This window comes from Mobula birostris, chromosome 7, assembly GCF_030028105.1.
Source record: "Mobula birostris isolate sMobBir1 chromosome 7, sMobBir1.hap1, whole genome shotgun sequence".
Classification (NCBI taxonomy): Eukaryota; Metazoa; Chordata; class Chondrichthyes; order Myliobatiformes; family Myliobatidae; genus Mobula; species Mobula birostris.
Genome location: NC_092376.1, coordinates 54,831,977 through 54,850,330, shown reverse-complemented (window position 1 = coordinate 54,850,330; position 18,354 = coordinate 54,831,977). Strand labels below are relative to the sequence as shown.

General features: G+C 41.3%; 2 protein-coding genes across 2 annotated transcripts in view; both read left to right on the top strand.

The window, feature by feature from the left end:
• Positions 1-18,354, top strand: part of LOC140200212 (GRIP and coiled-coil domain-containing protein 2) — a 448,110-nt gene that overhangs the window by 119,627 nt on the left and 310,129 nt on the right. The window lies entirely within an intron of this gene.
• The window catches only part of LOC140200626 (high-affinity choline transporter 1-like), a 49,800-nt gene that overhangs the window by 30,288 nt on the left and 1,158 nt on the right, over positions 1-18,354 (top strand). Inside the window, exons 6-7 of the mRNA XM_072264197.1 lie at positions 10,861-11,014; positions 12,539-12,756. Coding sequence (XP_072120298.1) covers positions 10,861-11,014; positions 12,539-12,756 — 372 coding nt within the window. The remainder of the gene's footprint in view (positions 1-10,860; positions 11,015-12,538; positions 12,757-18,354) is intronic.

The window sequence follows — 18,354 nt, the reverse complement described above, 5'->3', positions numbered from 1 at the left end:
GATAAGTGTGAGGTGCTACATTTTGGTAGGACTAATCAAAATAGGACATACATGGTAAATGGTAGGGCATTGAAGAATGCAGTAGAATAGAGGGATCTAGGAATAATGGTGCATAGTTCCCTGAAGGTGGAATCTCATGTGGATAGGGTGGTGAAGAAAGCTTTCGGTATGCTGGCCTTTATAAATCAGAGCATTGAATATAGGAGTTGAGATGTAATGTAGAAATTGTATAAGGCATTGGTAAGGCCAAATTTGGAGTATTGTGTACAGTTCTGGTCACCGAATTATAGGAAAGATGTCAATAAAATTGAGAGAGTACAGAGGAGGTTTACTAAAATGTTCCCTGGGTTTCATCTCCTAAGTTACAGGGAAAGTTTGAACAACTTAGGTCTTTATTCTTTGGACCATAGAAGGTTGAGGGGGGGACTTGATAGAGGTGTTTCAAATTATGAGGGGGATTGACAAAGTTGACGTGGATAGGCTTTTTCCATTGAGAGTGGGGGAGATTCAAACAAGAGGACATGAGTTGAGAGTTAAAGGGCAAAAGTTTAGGGGTAACATGAGGGTGAACTTCTTTACTCAGAGAGTGGTGGCTGTGCGGAACGAGCTTCCAGCAGAAGTGGTTGAGGCAGGTTCGATGTTGTCTTTTAAAGTTAAATTGGATAGCTATATGGACAGGAAAGGAATGGAGGGTTATGAACTGAGTGCAGGTCGGTGGGACTAGGTGAGAGTAGGAGTTCCGCACGGACTAGAAGGGCTGAGATGGCCTGTTTCCGTGCTGTAATTGTTATATGGTTATATGATCTACTCCAAAGTCTCCTCCTCTACGGCCAGTTCCCTCTAGCGCTCAATTCCACAATCTTTCACAACATTTATCTACTTGCACCTCAAATACTTAAGCGGCTTCAAAGCCATAGAAAATTCCAAAGAATCAGCATCATCAGTGAAAAGAGAGGACAATGGTGAACCACAGCAACGTATTGCAGGCAGCTTACGAAACTTCTAAGTATACTTCTTCCAAACTACCCTCACTGCAGTCGGCAGCCTGCAATTTCTCTTTAAGTAAAGTACTTTTGGACCTTCTTAATGAACTATAGATTTCCTTTAAGCGGATGAAGGTACATCACCACAGCTAAAAGAGAGGGAGGAGGGAAGGACTCCAAGTCAGACTGAAGTGCCGAGGTATGAAACTTACTCTGCCCAGCATCTTATTAGCAAATCTACAGTCACTGGAGAACAAGATTTAGGACCTCAGGGCAAGATTGCTGTAGCGGAGGGAATTGCTGCGTTCTCTCTCTTTCACGGAGGCAAGCTTACTCCAGATATGGCGGATACGTCAGTAAGACCCGAGGGCTTCTTGATACACAGGATGAACTGGATGGCTGATTTGGAGAAGGCAAAAGGTGGGGTCTGTTTCTCATGATAAACTTTTTGTGATGCTCGGAGACAGTGCTCTTGCTCCCCCGGCCTGGAACATCTAATGATTAAGTGGCGAGCTTTCTACGTACCAAGAGAATTCACCTCCCTGATCCCGACCACAGCTTACATACTGCCAAAGGCCAATGTTAAGCAGGGACTTGAGGTACAGAGTGCTGCCATTAGGCCATCAACAAACAAGAAACAGTCTGCCCAGATGCCTTTCAAATCATTGTTAGGGCCTTCAGTCAGGCTTGTTTGAAGAAATCTGAGCCAAATTATCATCAACATGTCACCTGCAGCATCCAGAGTCCGAACACACTTGACCACTGCGATTCTCCAATTTGAAATAGCTACCGTTCTATGCCTAGACTGCATTTCAGGAAGTTAGCTGTTTTCCTATCTGAATACAGGCAGAGGCTAAAGGTCAAGGCTCCAGAGAAAAGGACAACAAAGAGATGGTGATGGAAGGCAGAGGAGTGGCTACGGGATTGCTTTGAGTTGGTGGACAGGGCAGTGATAAATGACTCATCATGGGATCTGAGCGAATACACCAGCATTATCATGGACTTTATAAAAACAGACGTAGACGAGTATGTCTCCACAAAATTATTCAGAGTCTTCCCCAACCAGAAGGCCTGGATGAACCATGTGATCTGCAATCTGCTGAGGGGCAGAGAAGTGGCATTCAGGTCTGGCACCAAGTAAGATACAAGAAGTCCTGGTAGATCTCCAGAAAGCCATCTCACATGTGGACTAGCAATTCCGGACCAAGCTTGAATCACTGCAGGATGTTTGATAACAGTGACGGTGTTTGAATACTATCACCTCCTACAAACTGAAACCAAGTGACATAGATGACAACATGACTTTGCTCCCAGACGAGTTCAATGACCATCAAAACATGGAGGAATCTTCATAAACTCCGACAGCCTCCTATGACCCTGTGACGTCAGTCTCTGAGGCTGACGTGAGAGCATCAAGTTCAAGCTGAAGTTTCATTGACATTTCAGCCAGTGATGAATACCCATGAACGCAGCCCAATGAAACAGAGTTACTTCAGGGCCAAGGTGCAAAACACTGTAGCAACAGTCACACACAGCACAAGGCACATGTCACACTTATAAGGTAGCAAGCAGGTAAAAGATATCAGTAAAATACAGTCACGCAAAAGAACATGGTCCAAGGTACTGAATCAATGAATGTTGTGGAAATCAGCCATCGACCACAGTACAGCTGGTCTTACGCTGAGCGAACACTGGAGCTGAACACGGAATCTGGTTTGGATGCCGCACCACACCACCTCCGGTAGAGTGCTCCGACTCCGACGCTTTTCTTTTTGGTGGATGTGAACAGGTAACGCCCTGGTTTGAAGCCTAATCCTCACTACAACAGAGGCGCCTCCCCCTCCTGCCGTCCACCAATAAAACTGTGAATGGGACTTGAACAATGTCCAACAGGGTCTTGCGATCACAAGAAAAGCAACTGAAACAATCACTCGCTGTTAGGCTGCGCACCACCTTCGTGCACAGACTCCTCCGATGCCTCTCTGACACAGCACTATCTGCACCGTCCTGATCCTTCAGTTTCTTCACCAACGAGCAACTCGCTGATGGGGCAGACCTGCAGTACTTTAAGTTCTTAATGTCCAACAGGGTCTTGAGAGGAGGGTAAATCCACTGAAAGCATCCAGCCCAGACAGGGTTCCTGACAGAGTACTAAAGACCTCTGTGCTTTGGGAAACTGGTGATGAAACTCCTGTCTGAGAAGCAAATTGGATCCACTCCAGTTTTCCTGCCATCACAACAGGTCCACAACGGTTACCATTTCATTGGCTCTTCACTCAAGCCTTGAACATCTGGACATCAATGATGCCTACATCAGGAAGTTCTTCATTGACTACAGCTCAGTATTCAATACTATCATACCCTCAAGTCAATAAGCTCCAAAACCTTGGCCCCAACACCTCCTTCTGCAAATGGATCCCCGTAATTTCAGATTGGCAACAACATCTGCTCCACAATCACCATCAGCAGAGGTGAACCACGATGCCTTGTGCTTAGCTCCCTCCTCGACTCGTTTTACTTACGACTGTGAGGCTAAGCACCGCTCCAATGCAATATTTAGGCTTGCTGACAACATCACTGTCATTAGTCAATTCAAAGGAGGCGACGAATCAGCATATAGGAGAAAGACTGAAAATTTGGCTGAGTGGTGCCACAACACCAGCTACTTAATCAATGTCAGCATGATCAAGGAGCTGATTATTGATGTCAGTAGGAGGAAAGCGGAAGTCCTTGAGCCAGTCCTCATCAGGGGATCAAAGGCAGAGAGGGTTTGCAACTTTAAATTCCCAGGTGTTATCATTTCAGAGGATCTGTCCTGGGTCCAGCATGAAAAGATCATGGTAGTGCCCCTACTTTCTTAGAAATTTTCAAAGAATTGGCATGCCACTTAAAACTTTAACAAACTTCTATAGATGTGTGGTGGGGAGTAAGCTGATTGGTTGCATCAAAGCCTGATATGGAAACATCAACACCCTTGAACATAAGAGCCTATAAAAAGCAGTGGATATGGCCCAGTTCGTTACGAGTAAAGCTCTCCCCCGCCATTAAGCACACCTGCATGGAACACAGTCACAGGAGAGCAGTATCCATCATCAAGGAGCCCCACCACCCGGGTCATGCTCTCGTCTTGCTGCTGCCATCAGGAAGAAGATACAGGGGCCTCAGAATCCTCAGCATCATGTTCAGGAACAGTTATTACCCCGCAACCATCAGGGTCTTGAACCAGAGGGGCTAACATCACTCTACACTCCTCCATTACTGAACTGTTCAAACAACTGATGTACTTACTTACAAGGACTTTTCATCTCACGTACTTGATATTTATTTATTTGTTGTTTTATTTACTACATTTTTGTATTTGCACAGTTCGGTGTCTTGCGGATTATCCTTTCAGGGATGGTCTTTCATTGATTCTATTGTGTTTTTTGTATTTACTGTGAATGTCCACAAGAAAGTGAATCTCAGGATCGTATATGGTGACGTATATGTAATTTGTTAATAAATTTATCTTGAGTTTTGAAGACATTTCAATGCACCTCTATTTGAAATGACCATACCCTTATCTTGAAACAACATTACCTTGTTCGAGATTCCGAGAAGTGAAAACATTTCAAGATCCCGCTATAATGCCCTCTTAGGACCTTGTCTCAACAAGGTCTCTCTCTGTCTCTATATCTCTCATTTCCTCCGCCACCCCCACCCATCCTCCTACCACCAGCCAACCCAACTTCTGGACTCTAAGATCAGAAAGCCTCTATCCCTGTTTTCCCTTCGTGGCATGTTTACCTACTTACTGTTCAAAGGCAATGCTCTGAAAGTTTATGATTTTCAAAATTTTCAGCATGAAACTGTCAAAAGCTAAAATCAATACAGATGTAAATGAAAAGGAACTTAAACACACTGCAGGTCAGTCAGAATCTGTAAGATGAGTTAATGGTTCATACCTAAACTCTTTGTCAGATTTATACCAGCTCTACCCAAAATGTAAACCTATGTTTCTCTTACAGATAATTGACTGGTCTGTGGTGTATTACTCACATTTTCTGAATGACATAATAAGGTAGATTTTATGTACAGATAAACATTAGCACAGCTGCAAAATGGGTGTATATGTATTTGAAAAACTTAGCAAACTTTTGCTCTAATTACCTCCTGTCCTGATTTTCCTTTCAGCCACATGTTGTGCACCAACTAGGCTGTCATGGTAGCTCCCTACTGCCCTCCTTCACAAATCCATTATGAATGGTTAGAGCACCAATACAGAGCTGATGAGAAAATTTGTCTATGGAAGATAATAAGGCAACAAAGGCAGGATTGGTAACCTGACAGTCACAATTTAATCATGATCATGTCTGTAATTTCTACAGAGGAAACAGCTGCCTACAACAAGGCCTTACTTCCAGTATATCTGGGGTAGTGGTGTCATCAATAGTCACAGAGCCATACAGCGCAGAAACAGGCCCACTAAGTCCGTGCTGACAGTAAAGCAACCATTTGCAATATTGTTACATTAATCCCATTTTTAATTTTCTCCATATTTTCTTCACTTCTTTTAGACTTTTCCATTCACCAATACAGTGGGCGAGGGGATAACTTAAAACAGACAATTAAACTACAAGCCTGCATATCTTTGGGATTTAGGGGGAAAGTATGGCACCGAGAGGAAAGCTCATGCAAAACATGCCAATCCACATAGACAGCACCAGAGCCAGCAACTCTATCACCATAACGTGGCAGCTGGGACTCTGATTCTAATTCAACAGGCCCAACCTATTCATATACACCGTTACTCCAGTCAGAAATTTGACAGAATCGCCATTCACATTTGTTTATTGCTGAGATCAGAAGGAAGAGGGAATTTCCTGACTCTGTAATAATAACATAGATCACTGCTGCCTCAGTTTCATCCCAGTGAATCAGCCCATGGGCCTCAGCCATCAGGTGTTCCTGAATCCAAAGCTAGAAAGATGCATCGTACCAAGACTCAAGTACCAAACTCAAAATGAAGTCACGGTTGCAGATGCTTGGCAGATTATTTGTTACTGGAATAATAGAAATCAAAATATACTTCTGATCAAGCATCCAATTATATTAGAAGAGCAGGTTCTGTATTTATTTTATTTAACGTTATCAACATATTCTTGTTTCTGTTTTAAATATAGATAAGAATATTTTAATAATATTTATTTTAGAAAACAGATTATATTTAATCAACACAATACTTTAGATTTTAAATTACCCCGAAGAGCTTTTCATTTCTCGTCAGGATGTAGGTTAGCAAATGTGTTAAGAATGAGGCTGTTTCTTGTCATTGTCAAAAGAATCTTAATGGCTGTACATACTACACATCATGTAGACATAGATAGTTTTCTGTATATTAATACAGAGGCCTAAACTAATAATCCAGAAGCATCAGTTTAAATTTCAGCACTTTTTGGAGAACTTTAATTAGATATTTAACTAATGTGGAATAAACAAAAATACTGCCAGCACTATTCACTATGAAGTTTCCAATCATTGTAATAACCCATTAGATTTACTTAATCTGAAGTCCCAACTTTTGCCAATTGTAGAAAATTGTAGTCTGTTGGTCCAAAGATTTTCAAGATCTCATCAAGAACATTTTGTTAGTGCTACTTTACTCCCTCATGCTCAAGTTAGAACTCAGACTTGCACCAATGAATTGTGAGCTTCTCAGACTCATGCTATCATACAACATCCTCAACAACTTTGTCATTTTAACTGCCCCATCCTTTGCCTCTGGTCATGGACAAGAGCAGCTTTTGCCTTTCATCACCTCCTTCCTACCCCATACCTGAGACGCTTGTCCATGCAAATGATACTCTCAGAAATCCTAAGACCATCGAGGACATCGTCTAAATTAGATCCATTCCTTCAATGTTCCTCACCAAGTGTGAGCTGGTAGCATCCCCATCATGTAACTGGTTGGGTCTTGCTGTGAGACAGAACCTATGGGAAGTAATGAGGCAACTGACAAGAGATAAGAGAAACAAAAGACTGTAAATGCTGGAAATAGATTCAAAATGAAATGAAAAGTTGGAGGAACACCACAGGCCATGCAGCATTTCTGGAGAAAAGCAGGAAGTCATTGTTTCAGGTTGGGCTCATTCATTCAATATGTGCCATGTCATATAACGTAGGCGATCAGAGTCTTTCCACGTCCACAATTGTTCTGGGAAAAATTTTCTATAGAAGTCCTTTGCCATTGCCTTCTTTGGGCAGTGTCTTTACAAGATGAGTGACCCCAGCCATTTTCGAAACTCTTCATAGATTGTCTGCCTGGCGTCAGAGGTCACATTCCTAGGACTTGTGATCTGCACCGGCTGCTCATACGACCATTCATCACCTCCTCCCATGGCTTCACATGACCCTGCTCGGGGGGCTAAGCAGGTGCTACACTTGCCCAAGAGTGGCCTGCTGGCTAGTGGAGGGAAAGAGCACCTTACACGTTCTTTGGTAGAAATGAACATATCTTCACCCCAGCACCTTTCTTCAGAACTGAAGATAGGTAATCAGGAAGCCGAATAAATAGGGGTGTGGGGGAGTTAGAGCAGATATAGGTGGACAGGAGAGAGAGAGTGAGCAGGATGAAGCAGGTGAGAAGCAGCAATGGATAAATGGGAAGAGAAAGGTGGAGGGGCAATTGGCAGAAGGAGAGAATATGGGACTGGAGGGGTAAGCAACTTTCCCAAAGAATGGGCTGCAGAGATAGGCAGGGGGAGGACAGGTCAGGAAGACAGTAATCCCTTCAGGATAGATTGAGGAGAAAGTTGGGGAGGGGGTAGGAGCCTATGGAAATCTTTTTCTTGCTTTGCCCACCACCACCTTCTACATGTGGTTTCTTCTTGTTCTTTTGTCATCACTGGATGTAAATTCTGCAACCACCTGTCCAACAAAATGGTAAAGGTACCTTCACCAGAAGGATTGAAGCACTTGAAGGAAATAATGAATGGGAAATAAATGTGGCCTTCCCAGCAATATCTAAATACTAAAAATGACTAAATAAAACAAAATCTAGCTCAGAGAATGGCAAGAGCATGGAATTCTCTACTGCAAGGAATAGCTGTGATAAACAACAAAAGTCATTTGAGAGGTAGCAAGATAACACCACAAGGGAGAAAGAAATAGGTCTGATTGATCAAATTAGAGGAAACAGGTCAGAAGGAATTTCTTATGAGATTGAAGTATAGCTTTTATCTCAGAATGAATGAACTGCAAGGATCTATGTTGTCTATGCATTGCAAGCCTACATTTCCATTGAGAAGATAGCACTTGCACATTTTTAGTTATCCACTGTTCATTTAGGAACCTTGTACAGTGTGGAATCAGAATCAGGTTTAATATTACTGGCATATGTCATGAAATTTATTGTTTTGCAGCAGCAGTACATTATAATAGATAATAATAAAAAAAACTATAAATTACAGTAAGAAATATATTTTTAAAAATTAAATGATATAATTAGTGCAAATAGAAAGCAAAAAAAAAAACAAATATTGAGGTAGTGTATATGGGTTCATGCTCCATTCAGGAATCTGATGGCAGAGGGGAAGAAGCTGTTCCTACAATGTTGAGTGTGTGTCTTTATACTTCTGCACCTCCTCCTTAATTGTAGCAATGAGAGGAAAGCATGCTCTGGATGATGGGGGTCCTTAGTGAAGGATGCCCCCTTTTTGACACATTGCCTTTTGAAGATGCCCTTGACGCTGGGGAGGCTAGTGCCCATGATGGAGCTGGCTGCAGCTTTTTCCAAACCTGTGCACTCACCCCTCCATACCAGACACCAATGCTCCCAATTAGAATGTTCTCCACAGTATAATAAAGCCATAAATACGTAACATGTTCTGCAACCAAAAGTAAGCCATCATTGAATTGCTAAGCACTAAACCTTACATTACATAAATATCATAGAAACCATAGAAACCATAGAAAAACTACAGCACAGAAACAGGCCTTTTGGCCCTTCTTGGCTGTGCCAAACTATTTTCTGCCTAGTCCCACTGACCTGCACACGGACCATATCCCTCCATATAGCTCCCATCTATGTATCTGTCCAATTTATTCTTAAATGTTAAAAAAGAACCCGCATTTACCACCTCGTCTGGCAGCTCATTCCATACTCCCACCACCCTCTGTGTGAAGAAGCACCCCCTAATGTTCCCTTTAAACTTTTCCCCCCTTCACCCTTAACCCACGTCCTCTGGTTTTTTTCTCCCCTTGCCTCAGTGGAAAAAGCCTGCTTGCATTCACTCTATCTATACCCATCATAATTTTATATACCTCTATCAAATCTCCCCTCATTCTTCTACGCTCCAGGGAATAAAGTCCTAACCTATTCAACCTTTCTCTGTAACTGAGTTTCTCAAGTCCCGGCAACATCCTTGTAAACCTTCTCTGCACTCTTTCAACCTTATTTATATCCTTCCTGTAATTTGGTGATCAAAACTGAACACAATACTCCAGATTCAGTCTCACCAATGCCTTATACAACCTCATCATAACATTCCAGCTCTTATACTCAATACTTTGATTAATAAAGGCCAATGTACCAAAAGCTCTCTTTATGACCCTATCTACCTGTGACGCCACTTCTAGGGAATTTTGTATCTGTATTCCCAGATCCCTCTCTTCTACTGCACTCCTCAGTGCCTTACCTTTAACCCTGTATGTTCTACCTTGGTTGTCCTTCCAATGTGCAATACCTCACATTTGTCTGTATTAAACTCCATCTGCCATTTTTCAGCCCATTTTTTCAGCTGGTCCAAGTCCCTCTGCAGGCTCTGAAAACCTTCCTCACTGTCTACTACACCTCCAATCTTTGTATCATCAGCAAATTGATACATTGATATAGATGACAAATAACAATGGACCCAGCACTGATCCCTGTGGCACACCACTAGTCACAGGCCTCCACTCAGAGAAGCAATTCTCTACTACCACTCTTTGGCTTCTTCCATTGAGCCAATGTCTAATCCAATTTACCACCTCTCCATATATACCTAGCGACTGAATTTTCCTAACTAACCTCCCACGCAGGACTTTGTCAAAGGCCTTACTGAAGTCCATGTAGACAATATCTACTGCCTTCCCTTCATCCACGTTCCTGGTAACCTCCTCGAAAAACTCCAATAGATTAGTCAAACATGACCTACCACGCACAAAGCCGTGTTGACTCTCCCTAATAAGTCCCTGTCTATTCAAATGCTTGTAGGTTCTGTCTCTTAGTACTCCCTCCAATAACTTACCTACTACCGGCGTTAAACTTACCGGCCTATAATTTTCCAGATTACTTTTCGATCCTTTTTTAAACAACGGAACAACATGAGCCACTCTCCAATCCTCCGGCACCTCACCTGTAGACAGCGACATTTTAAATATTTCTGCCAGGGCCCCTGCAATTTCAACACTAGTCTCCTTCAAGGTCCGAGAGAATACCCTGTCAAGTCCTGGGGATTTATCCACTTTAATTTTCCTTAAGACAGCAAGCACCTCCTCCTTTTCAATCTGTACAGTTTCCATGATCTCACTACTTGTTTCCCTTAATTCCATAGACTTCATGCCAGTTTCCTTAGTAAATACAGACGCAAAAAACCTATTTAAGATCTCCCCCATTTCCTTTGGTTCTGCACATAGCCGACCACTCTGATCTTCAAGAGGACCAATTTTATCCCTTACAATCCTTTTGCTCTTAATATACCTGTATTTGCTCTTAATATACCTGTAATCATGTTATTTTTAAAAACATTTCTCTAAGTAAAGGTATTCACAGATTACATATTTATATACTATAAAATAGTAATGCAAAATAAGAGTATTAAATTAATCCTAAACTGTGATATTTTTATTTCATATCTAGATTTTAGGAGGAATCCCCTGGCAAGCATATTTTCAGAGGGTACTTTCTTCCTCCACAGCTGCTCGAGCACAACTGATGTCCCTTGTGGCTTCTTTACTCGTTCTAATACTAGCTATCCCGTCTGTAATCTTTGGTGCAATAGGAGTATCAACTGGTAATGTGATTTTTTATATAATGGCTATTTTGTCAAGTATATTTATATATACAGTATAGTTATACATTTACATACTGAAAAATTATTAAAGAACTAGCATTCATTAATTTTAAGTTGTTTACTGGTAAGCAATGGCCCAAGTTATAGTCTGGCTAGTAGCTCTATTGAGGAACACCAACTATTTTGCTGTGCATTCATTCCTGACTGCTTAGCTCATGCATTGAAATGAGGTAGGTCAGAAGTCAGATGCCAATCTCCTGCTCCGCCATTAAGGCTGATTTATACTTGTGCATCAAATGTATGCCGTAGGTACAGCATAGCTGCGAACCCTACGCTGTATCTATGCTGAACCCTACGCCGTAGCCTAATGTGCACCTCTCCCAAAATGTAACTACGCGTTGCGGCGTTGCAGACCGCAACAACTGTGATTGGTCTGCTTGGTAGCATCGCATTTCCTCCTACGCTGCAATAGCTTGCCATTGGGTGACTGAAGGGCAGGGAAGGAACTCTGGCTGCAATGCTTTCCATAAAGCTTTACAGACCTCCAAAATTATGGAGGACCCTGTGCTTGATGCCAGTTTGTAGCTAGCTGCTACAGCCTGTTGACTTCTACCTGAAGCTAAAACTTGAATGGTGGTTGCCAGTCTCTGAGTATACTGTGCAAAATAAATGGTTGGAGACGATGAACTAAATCGTCAAATCTACCTGCCAACATCCAAAAGTATTTGAAATGCATTTCCTCGTCCATGTCTCTCAGTGGCCGGACAAGCACAGAAAATTCACCCTCCTTCAGTTTCCGTCACCATTGTTGAAGTTTGAGTTTCTTCGTGTTGAGTTTCAACATGAAGAAACTCAACACAGTGGCATAGAAACCCTACCGCCTAGCGTTTTGGCGGTGAATTGCAGAGCGATGCAGACACACCAACACACAAGTATAAATGCTCACAACGGCGTTGCCCACTTGCGTAGGCTGCGGCATAAGCTGGTATGCACAAGTATAAATGAGCCTAGAAGCAGTTGAGTATCATTATTCTGAGCTGAGATGTTCAGTGTTTTGCACAGCCGTTCAGTTGTTCCATCTATTTGCATGGAATTGCTGACCCTGAGGAAAATGCCGAATAAAATGGTTGCTCTTATTTCATTATTTTACTTTCCGTAATACTTTTTAAATAATTTTCTGTGAAATTCTGGTATTCTTTTATAAAATAAAGAAAGTAAAAACAAATTCAATTCAGGGCTACTTCTAGGGAATGGCCTTAAAATTTAGTGCAGACCACTCCACCTGGACAACTAAATCTCAGTTATAGAGATTAGTGCAGATAATTTTGTAGTTGTGCTGAAGGTCAAGTTCAGTAAGAACTGGCCATGTATTTTTGTCTTCAGCTATTAAGGCTGGAAGATCATATGATAAAAGTTTGAATTTGTAATACTTTGACCATCAGACACTTGCGACATCACTAAATGGAAGACTGAACTTGTTAGTAATTTAATTGTTACATTTGATTTTTTAAAATTTTAACACAGATTGGAATCAGACTGCCTATGGTCTTCCAGACCCATCACACAGGAATCAGTCTCAGATGATCTTACCCTTAATGCTACGATACCTTTGTCCAAGATACATTGGATATTTTGGCCTTGGAGCTGTCACTGCTGCTGTGATGTCATCGGCTGACTCTTCCATCCTATCAGCAAGTTCCATGTTTACTCGGAATATTTATCATTGTGCAGTTAGGCATGAAGTGAGCATGCCTTAACCTACAAGTCTTCAGATTTATGTATTGCACATATTTATTTTCTTCTGTGATGTTACATATATTTTATGCAGTGATATATTTTCAGTAAGTTGAACAAATGACAGCAATTGTTTGCTTTAAATAAGGGTAATTAATTCAATTTAATCATGCTTTAAAATACGTTGACTATTGTTGCTGCCTACATCAATATAGGTTATTTTTTTTTAATTTAAATTAAATCCTCAATGGGTATGCATCCCTAGACTGAGCCCCAGCCTGATTTGGCCACAGTCAATATAGATTATCCCCCGAAACTCAAAGAAGAATCTGAATATTCTGCCAGAAAATGGTTAAAGTTGGGTCACGGTCCACCCTATCAGGATAGTCTCAAGTAGTGAGAACAGACAGTTTCAATTCTTCAGGAGTGTGTCGTGGTATTTTTGCAATGACCTCGAGAAGCATCATTCAGAGTGAAAGTATTTGATTTATTTTAATTTGTAAGTTATAAAAGTGTTGCAGATGAATTGAATGTAGGTTTGTCTGATGGGCTGAAGCCTCAGGAAGTGTGAGACTGTGTGATGACATTTTTGTGAATGCATCGATCGGAAGTTTGTAGCTGTAATCCAAGGGGCTACTGTTATGATTAGGAGAAGGAGAGGAACAAAGAGATTTCTTAATGGAAGCAATTCAGTAATTCTTGGTCCAACAGTTGACTTACAAATGCCATATAAAGCTCCTGCTTCTTCTTTGACAGAGAAATCAGCTGTAAGGGAGGAATCAAGTACCAGATGGAGCTGGTTATTTGTGTTCAGAAATATACACTGGAGTTCCAGTGGACACATCCATCAACCACTTGGCCAGCTTCCCGACAGAAATGGAAAAGTTTTCTGTCTCCATTCCCATCCAGCCTACGCTGGGAAGAGGAACTTAAATCTCTCAGTTTTTTTTTCCAAATCCTAAGGAGTCAAGTAGGATAAAATATCCTCTTCTGCTGCCTATAAAAGTACATTCACACGTTTCTATCAATCCACCAACACCCATGATCTTAGAGGGGATAACAATAAATGATTAGAATACAAAATACAGTGGATTCGGGTTAATTGGGATGCATTGGGGCCAGTACATTTTGGCCCAATTAAGCGGCTGCCCCAATTAGTTTCATGGAAATTGTTACAAAGGTATACAAAAGACAAACTACTGTTCAATTAAGTAACAAATTATGAATTTAAATGAAATACGAAATAATTAGAACACTAGCAAAACTACGACAGTACTATAAAATGGTGTATTAGTTTCTAAAATTCATTGACAGAAGAATTTATCCAGTGTATGCTGCTGTGTTCTTTTGATTGATTGTAAATGAACAAAATCATCGTAGACACCTAGTGCAGATAGTCGATCCATTGCTTTCTTTGAACCTGATAGTGTCACATGTTTTGCAGCCAAGGGGACTAATCACTGTGGCATGATAAAAAAGGCCTTTCATTGGCATTGTAGATGTCATCTGCTCAAAATTTTTGAAGCAAGTTGGGGGGTTTTGTAGATTTCCATGTTTCTGCACCTACACCATCAGCACTACCTTTCTCACAATGTGCTTTCTTGAATGTGGTGCCTACATTTCCATTGAGATAAACAACCATATGTTGCTTTAAAATCTTCGTGACCAGCTTCTTAGATAACTTCTCTAATTTTTTTTAATATTGGTCCACTGACTCTAAGTTACAATAGAAAACCATTGTTTGAGGTCCTTTTCAATATCTGGATCCTTAACTTCACGCTTTCACCTTTGGGATGTTCCTGTTGTCCCTCGCATAACGCCCATTCTTCTCAGAGTTTACTTTACAAATGTATTGAGTGTGCAATTGTAGATTTCAGCACTTGAGTTATCTCTGCCAGCTGATGATGAGTGGTGTTAGGCGTATAGCATTAAATTTGTTCCAGTTGGGTCATTTTTTGGCATCCAGATGAAGGTCTGAAATCTTTTAAAGTCAAAATAGAAAGCAAAATGATCAAGAATCACCACTTTTTGAATCAGCACCCATTGGCCCAATCAGATAACATAACAGAAGCACATGAAATGATGCCATTTAAAAACTGTTCACTCTAAGCACGATGTCTTGTCTAACAGCCCACACAAGTGCACACAACTGACACTAGTTAGAAAAGTTCGGCAAGTCTCCTGTCCCAATTGAGCAGCACGGTGTCCCAAATAAACAAGGGGAATCCTGACTATTTTCTTGCATAGTTTTTGTTCTTGTTGTCCCAAATAAGGAGCTGCCTCGATTAACAATGGCTGAATTAACTGGAACCTGCTGTATTTTCCATCATGTCTTGGCATTGGAAATAATGTTATTAAACAAGAGAGTTTTAATACTGTTTCTGCACCAGATACAATAACGTTCATTGTTGATAGCAAAGTGGGAATTTTAACTCCCTGTTGCTAATAGACACCAGGCAGACCCCAGAAGTAAAATTGAACAGGTTCACTGACCATTTGCTCTAGACTTAACCCTTCTGCTATTGTCAGTGCTTGTAGACAGGAGCTTCAGTTTTACATTGTCCCTTCATTATGTGCTGTGCCGGATGACATAAACAATCATGGTCTTTCCATGACCATGATAGTTCTTGGCAAATTTTTCTACAGAAGTGGTTTGCCATTGCATTCTTCTGGGCAGTGTCTTTACAAGACAGGTGACCCCAGCCATTATCAATACTCTTTAGAGATTATCCGCCTGGCATCAGTGATCATATAACTAGGACTTGGAGTATAAACTAGCTGCTCATATGATCATCCCATGGTTTCATGTGACCTTGATCAGGGGCTAATCAGGTTCTACCCTGTAGGCTAGTGGAGGGCATTACAACTTATCTCCAACCTGTCACCCGTCACTTCTACATGTACATAAAGCACCTAGGGTCTTCATCAATGTGTTGAAATAAAATGCCTGTGACAGGAAACATCTGGGGCAGTGACAGAGGTCCTGGGGCAAATTCGGCCACCACTGGCTGAGGCTTCCTTGTTCCACTTGTGAGATTTTGCCAAAGCTGTGGAATCCTGAGATTGTCAATGGACCTACCCAAACGCCATAGTTTGTGCAGATAGCTACTTGGCAGGATGTAGGCAATGACTAACATGGAATATTCACTGGAAAACTCTGGAGCTGCTGGAATGCTGGATGTTCTTGCTCCAAATAGTGTTAAAGGCACTTTGCTTTTATGCATCGTTTACTTTGAGACTGATAGCCAAATGCCAAGATTCTGCAATAGACCTGAGTGGTCTTGGAGAGGGACAGAACGTCAGATACTGCTCTCCTGCTTATTCAATACCAATGTGCACAAGTGAATGTTAGGTAAGAAGAGGACTGGTCCCAGCAGTGATCAGTTAACTCCTTATGGACAGTAGCGGCCTGTACCACACATGATAAATGGCCATTACTCCAGGAATGGTTCCATTTCAATATTAATGAAATAGTAATGCTCTGCATAATTGCCAAAATTAGTCTCAATACAGCCAAAAGTAACATTTTATATGTTTTTAGAGTTATTTTGAAACAAGTTGGGTGAGGCCAGGTGACAAATCTCAAAGTGGGTGAACATTTTGGGAATAGTGATCACAACTCATTATGTTTTCAGATAGTTATGGGGAAGGATACAATTGGATTTTGCTGGAAGGTACTAATTTGGGGGAGGGCAAATTACAACAGGATAAGACAGGGGATAAGACAGGAGATAACGGGTGTTGATCAGAAGCTGCTGCTGTCAGACAAGTCCATGAGAGAGTTAATTAAAGTTTGACTGAGTGGAGCTCAGGATTGACAGGTTCCTGTATGGAGTAAGGACAAGGACAGCAAGGTAAAGGAATCCTCAATGACCCGAGAGGTTCTAAATATACAGTAGTCTGGAAGAAAATGGAAGCGTAAATCAAATTTAAAGAGCTAAACTCTAACTGGGCTCTTGTGGAATATAAAGGTAGCAGGAAGGTGCTCATGTAGGCAAATAGGAAAACCAAAGGGGGCCATGAAATGTCCCTAGTGAGCAGGGTCAAGGATAATTAAGAAAAAAGAGGATAACTAAGGAGAGAGGAGGTCCACTCCAGATAAAGCAGGGCCAAGATTCTAAATGAATATTTTGCTTTCGTATTTCCTGAGGAGAAGGGATTGGAGATTAGTGAAAACAAGTGAATGTTTTTGGCATTTTGAGATTAAAGAGGAGGTAGCACTGGGTCTTCTGAAAAATATTAAGATAGATAAGCCCCCAGGGCCAGATTATATAAATCCAACAATATTGAAACAAACAAGTGAGGAAATTGCTGGGGCTTTGGCAAGCATCTTTTTCTCCTTATCAGCAACGGACTAGGTCCCAGAGAAATGGAGAGCAACAAATGTTGTTCTTTTGTTCAAGAAAGAAAATAGGGATAATTTTGTTAATTATAGGCCAGAGAGGCTCATATCAATGGTAGGGTAGCTATTGGAGAGGATACTGAAGGATAGGATTTATGCATATTTGGAAAGTCATGGCCATCTTAGAGACAATTGACATGGCTTTGTGTGAGGCAAATCATGACTTATGAACTTGATTTGAGTTTTCTGAGGAGGTGACACATGTGCTTCAAGAGGGTAAGGCAGCAGACAATACACTCTGTCATGGAACATTGATCAGAAAATAAAGGTGTATGGGATCCAGGGTGAAATGCAAGTTTGTACTGAAACTGGCTTTTTTTCTGGCTGGAAGCCCATGACCAGTAATGTTCTACAAGAATTGGTGCTGGAACCTCTGTTGTTGGTGAAGTTATATACATGCATGATTTGGATGAAAATGTAGATAGGTGGATTAGCAATTTTGTGGATGACATCATGATTAGTGGAGTTGTAGATGGTGTAAAGGACTATACATGAATACAGAGGGATATAGATCAGTTAGGGAAGTGGCATACAGAGTTTAATCTGGGTAACTGTGAAGTGTTGCAATTTGGGAGGTCAAAAGAAAGGAAAAAGGTAACAGTTAATGGTAGGCCCTCAATAGCATGAGATACAGAGGGATCTTGGGATCCAGGTCCATGATTCACTGAACATAGCTACATGTGGATAAAGGAGGCATAGGGAATGTTTGCCTTCATTGGTAGTGGTAAGAGTAAGGAAGTCATGCTTCAGGTACATAATACTTTATTCAGACCACACTTGGAGTACTGTGTGAAGTTATGGTCACCCCATTATAGGAAGTATGTAGATAATGTGGAGAGGGTGCAGAATAGTTTCCCAGAATTCTGCCTGGATTAGAGGGTAGGAGTTGTAAGGAAAAGTTGAACAAACTTTCAATGCTATCCCGATGACATCAGAGATTAGGGGGAAATATGACAGTTGCTTTTAATTATAAAAGACACAGATAGATTAGACACTCAGAATCTTTTCCCCAGGCAAAAATGTCAAACAGAGGTTATGCTTTTAAGGTCAGAGGAGGGTAATGTAAAGGCGATGCACGAGGCAAGCTTTTTACACAGTGGTAGGTACCTGGAATGGGTTGCCAAGTGTAATAGCAGGGTAGGCAGTTGATGGAGCTTAGGAAGCTTTTGGATAGACACATTAGTATAAAGGGAATAGGGGGATA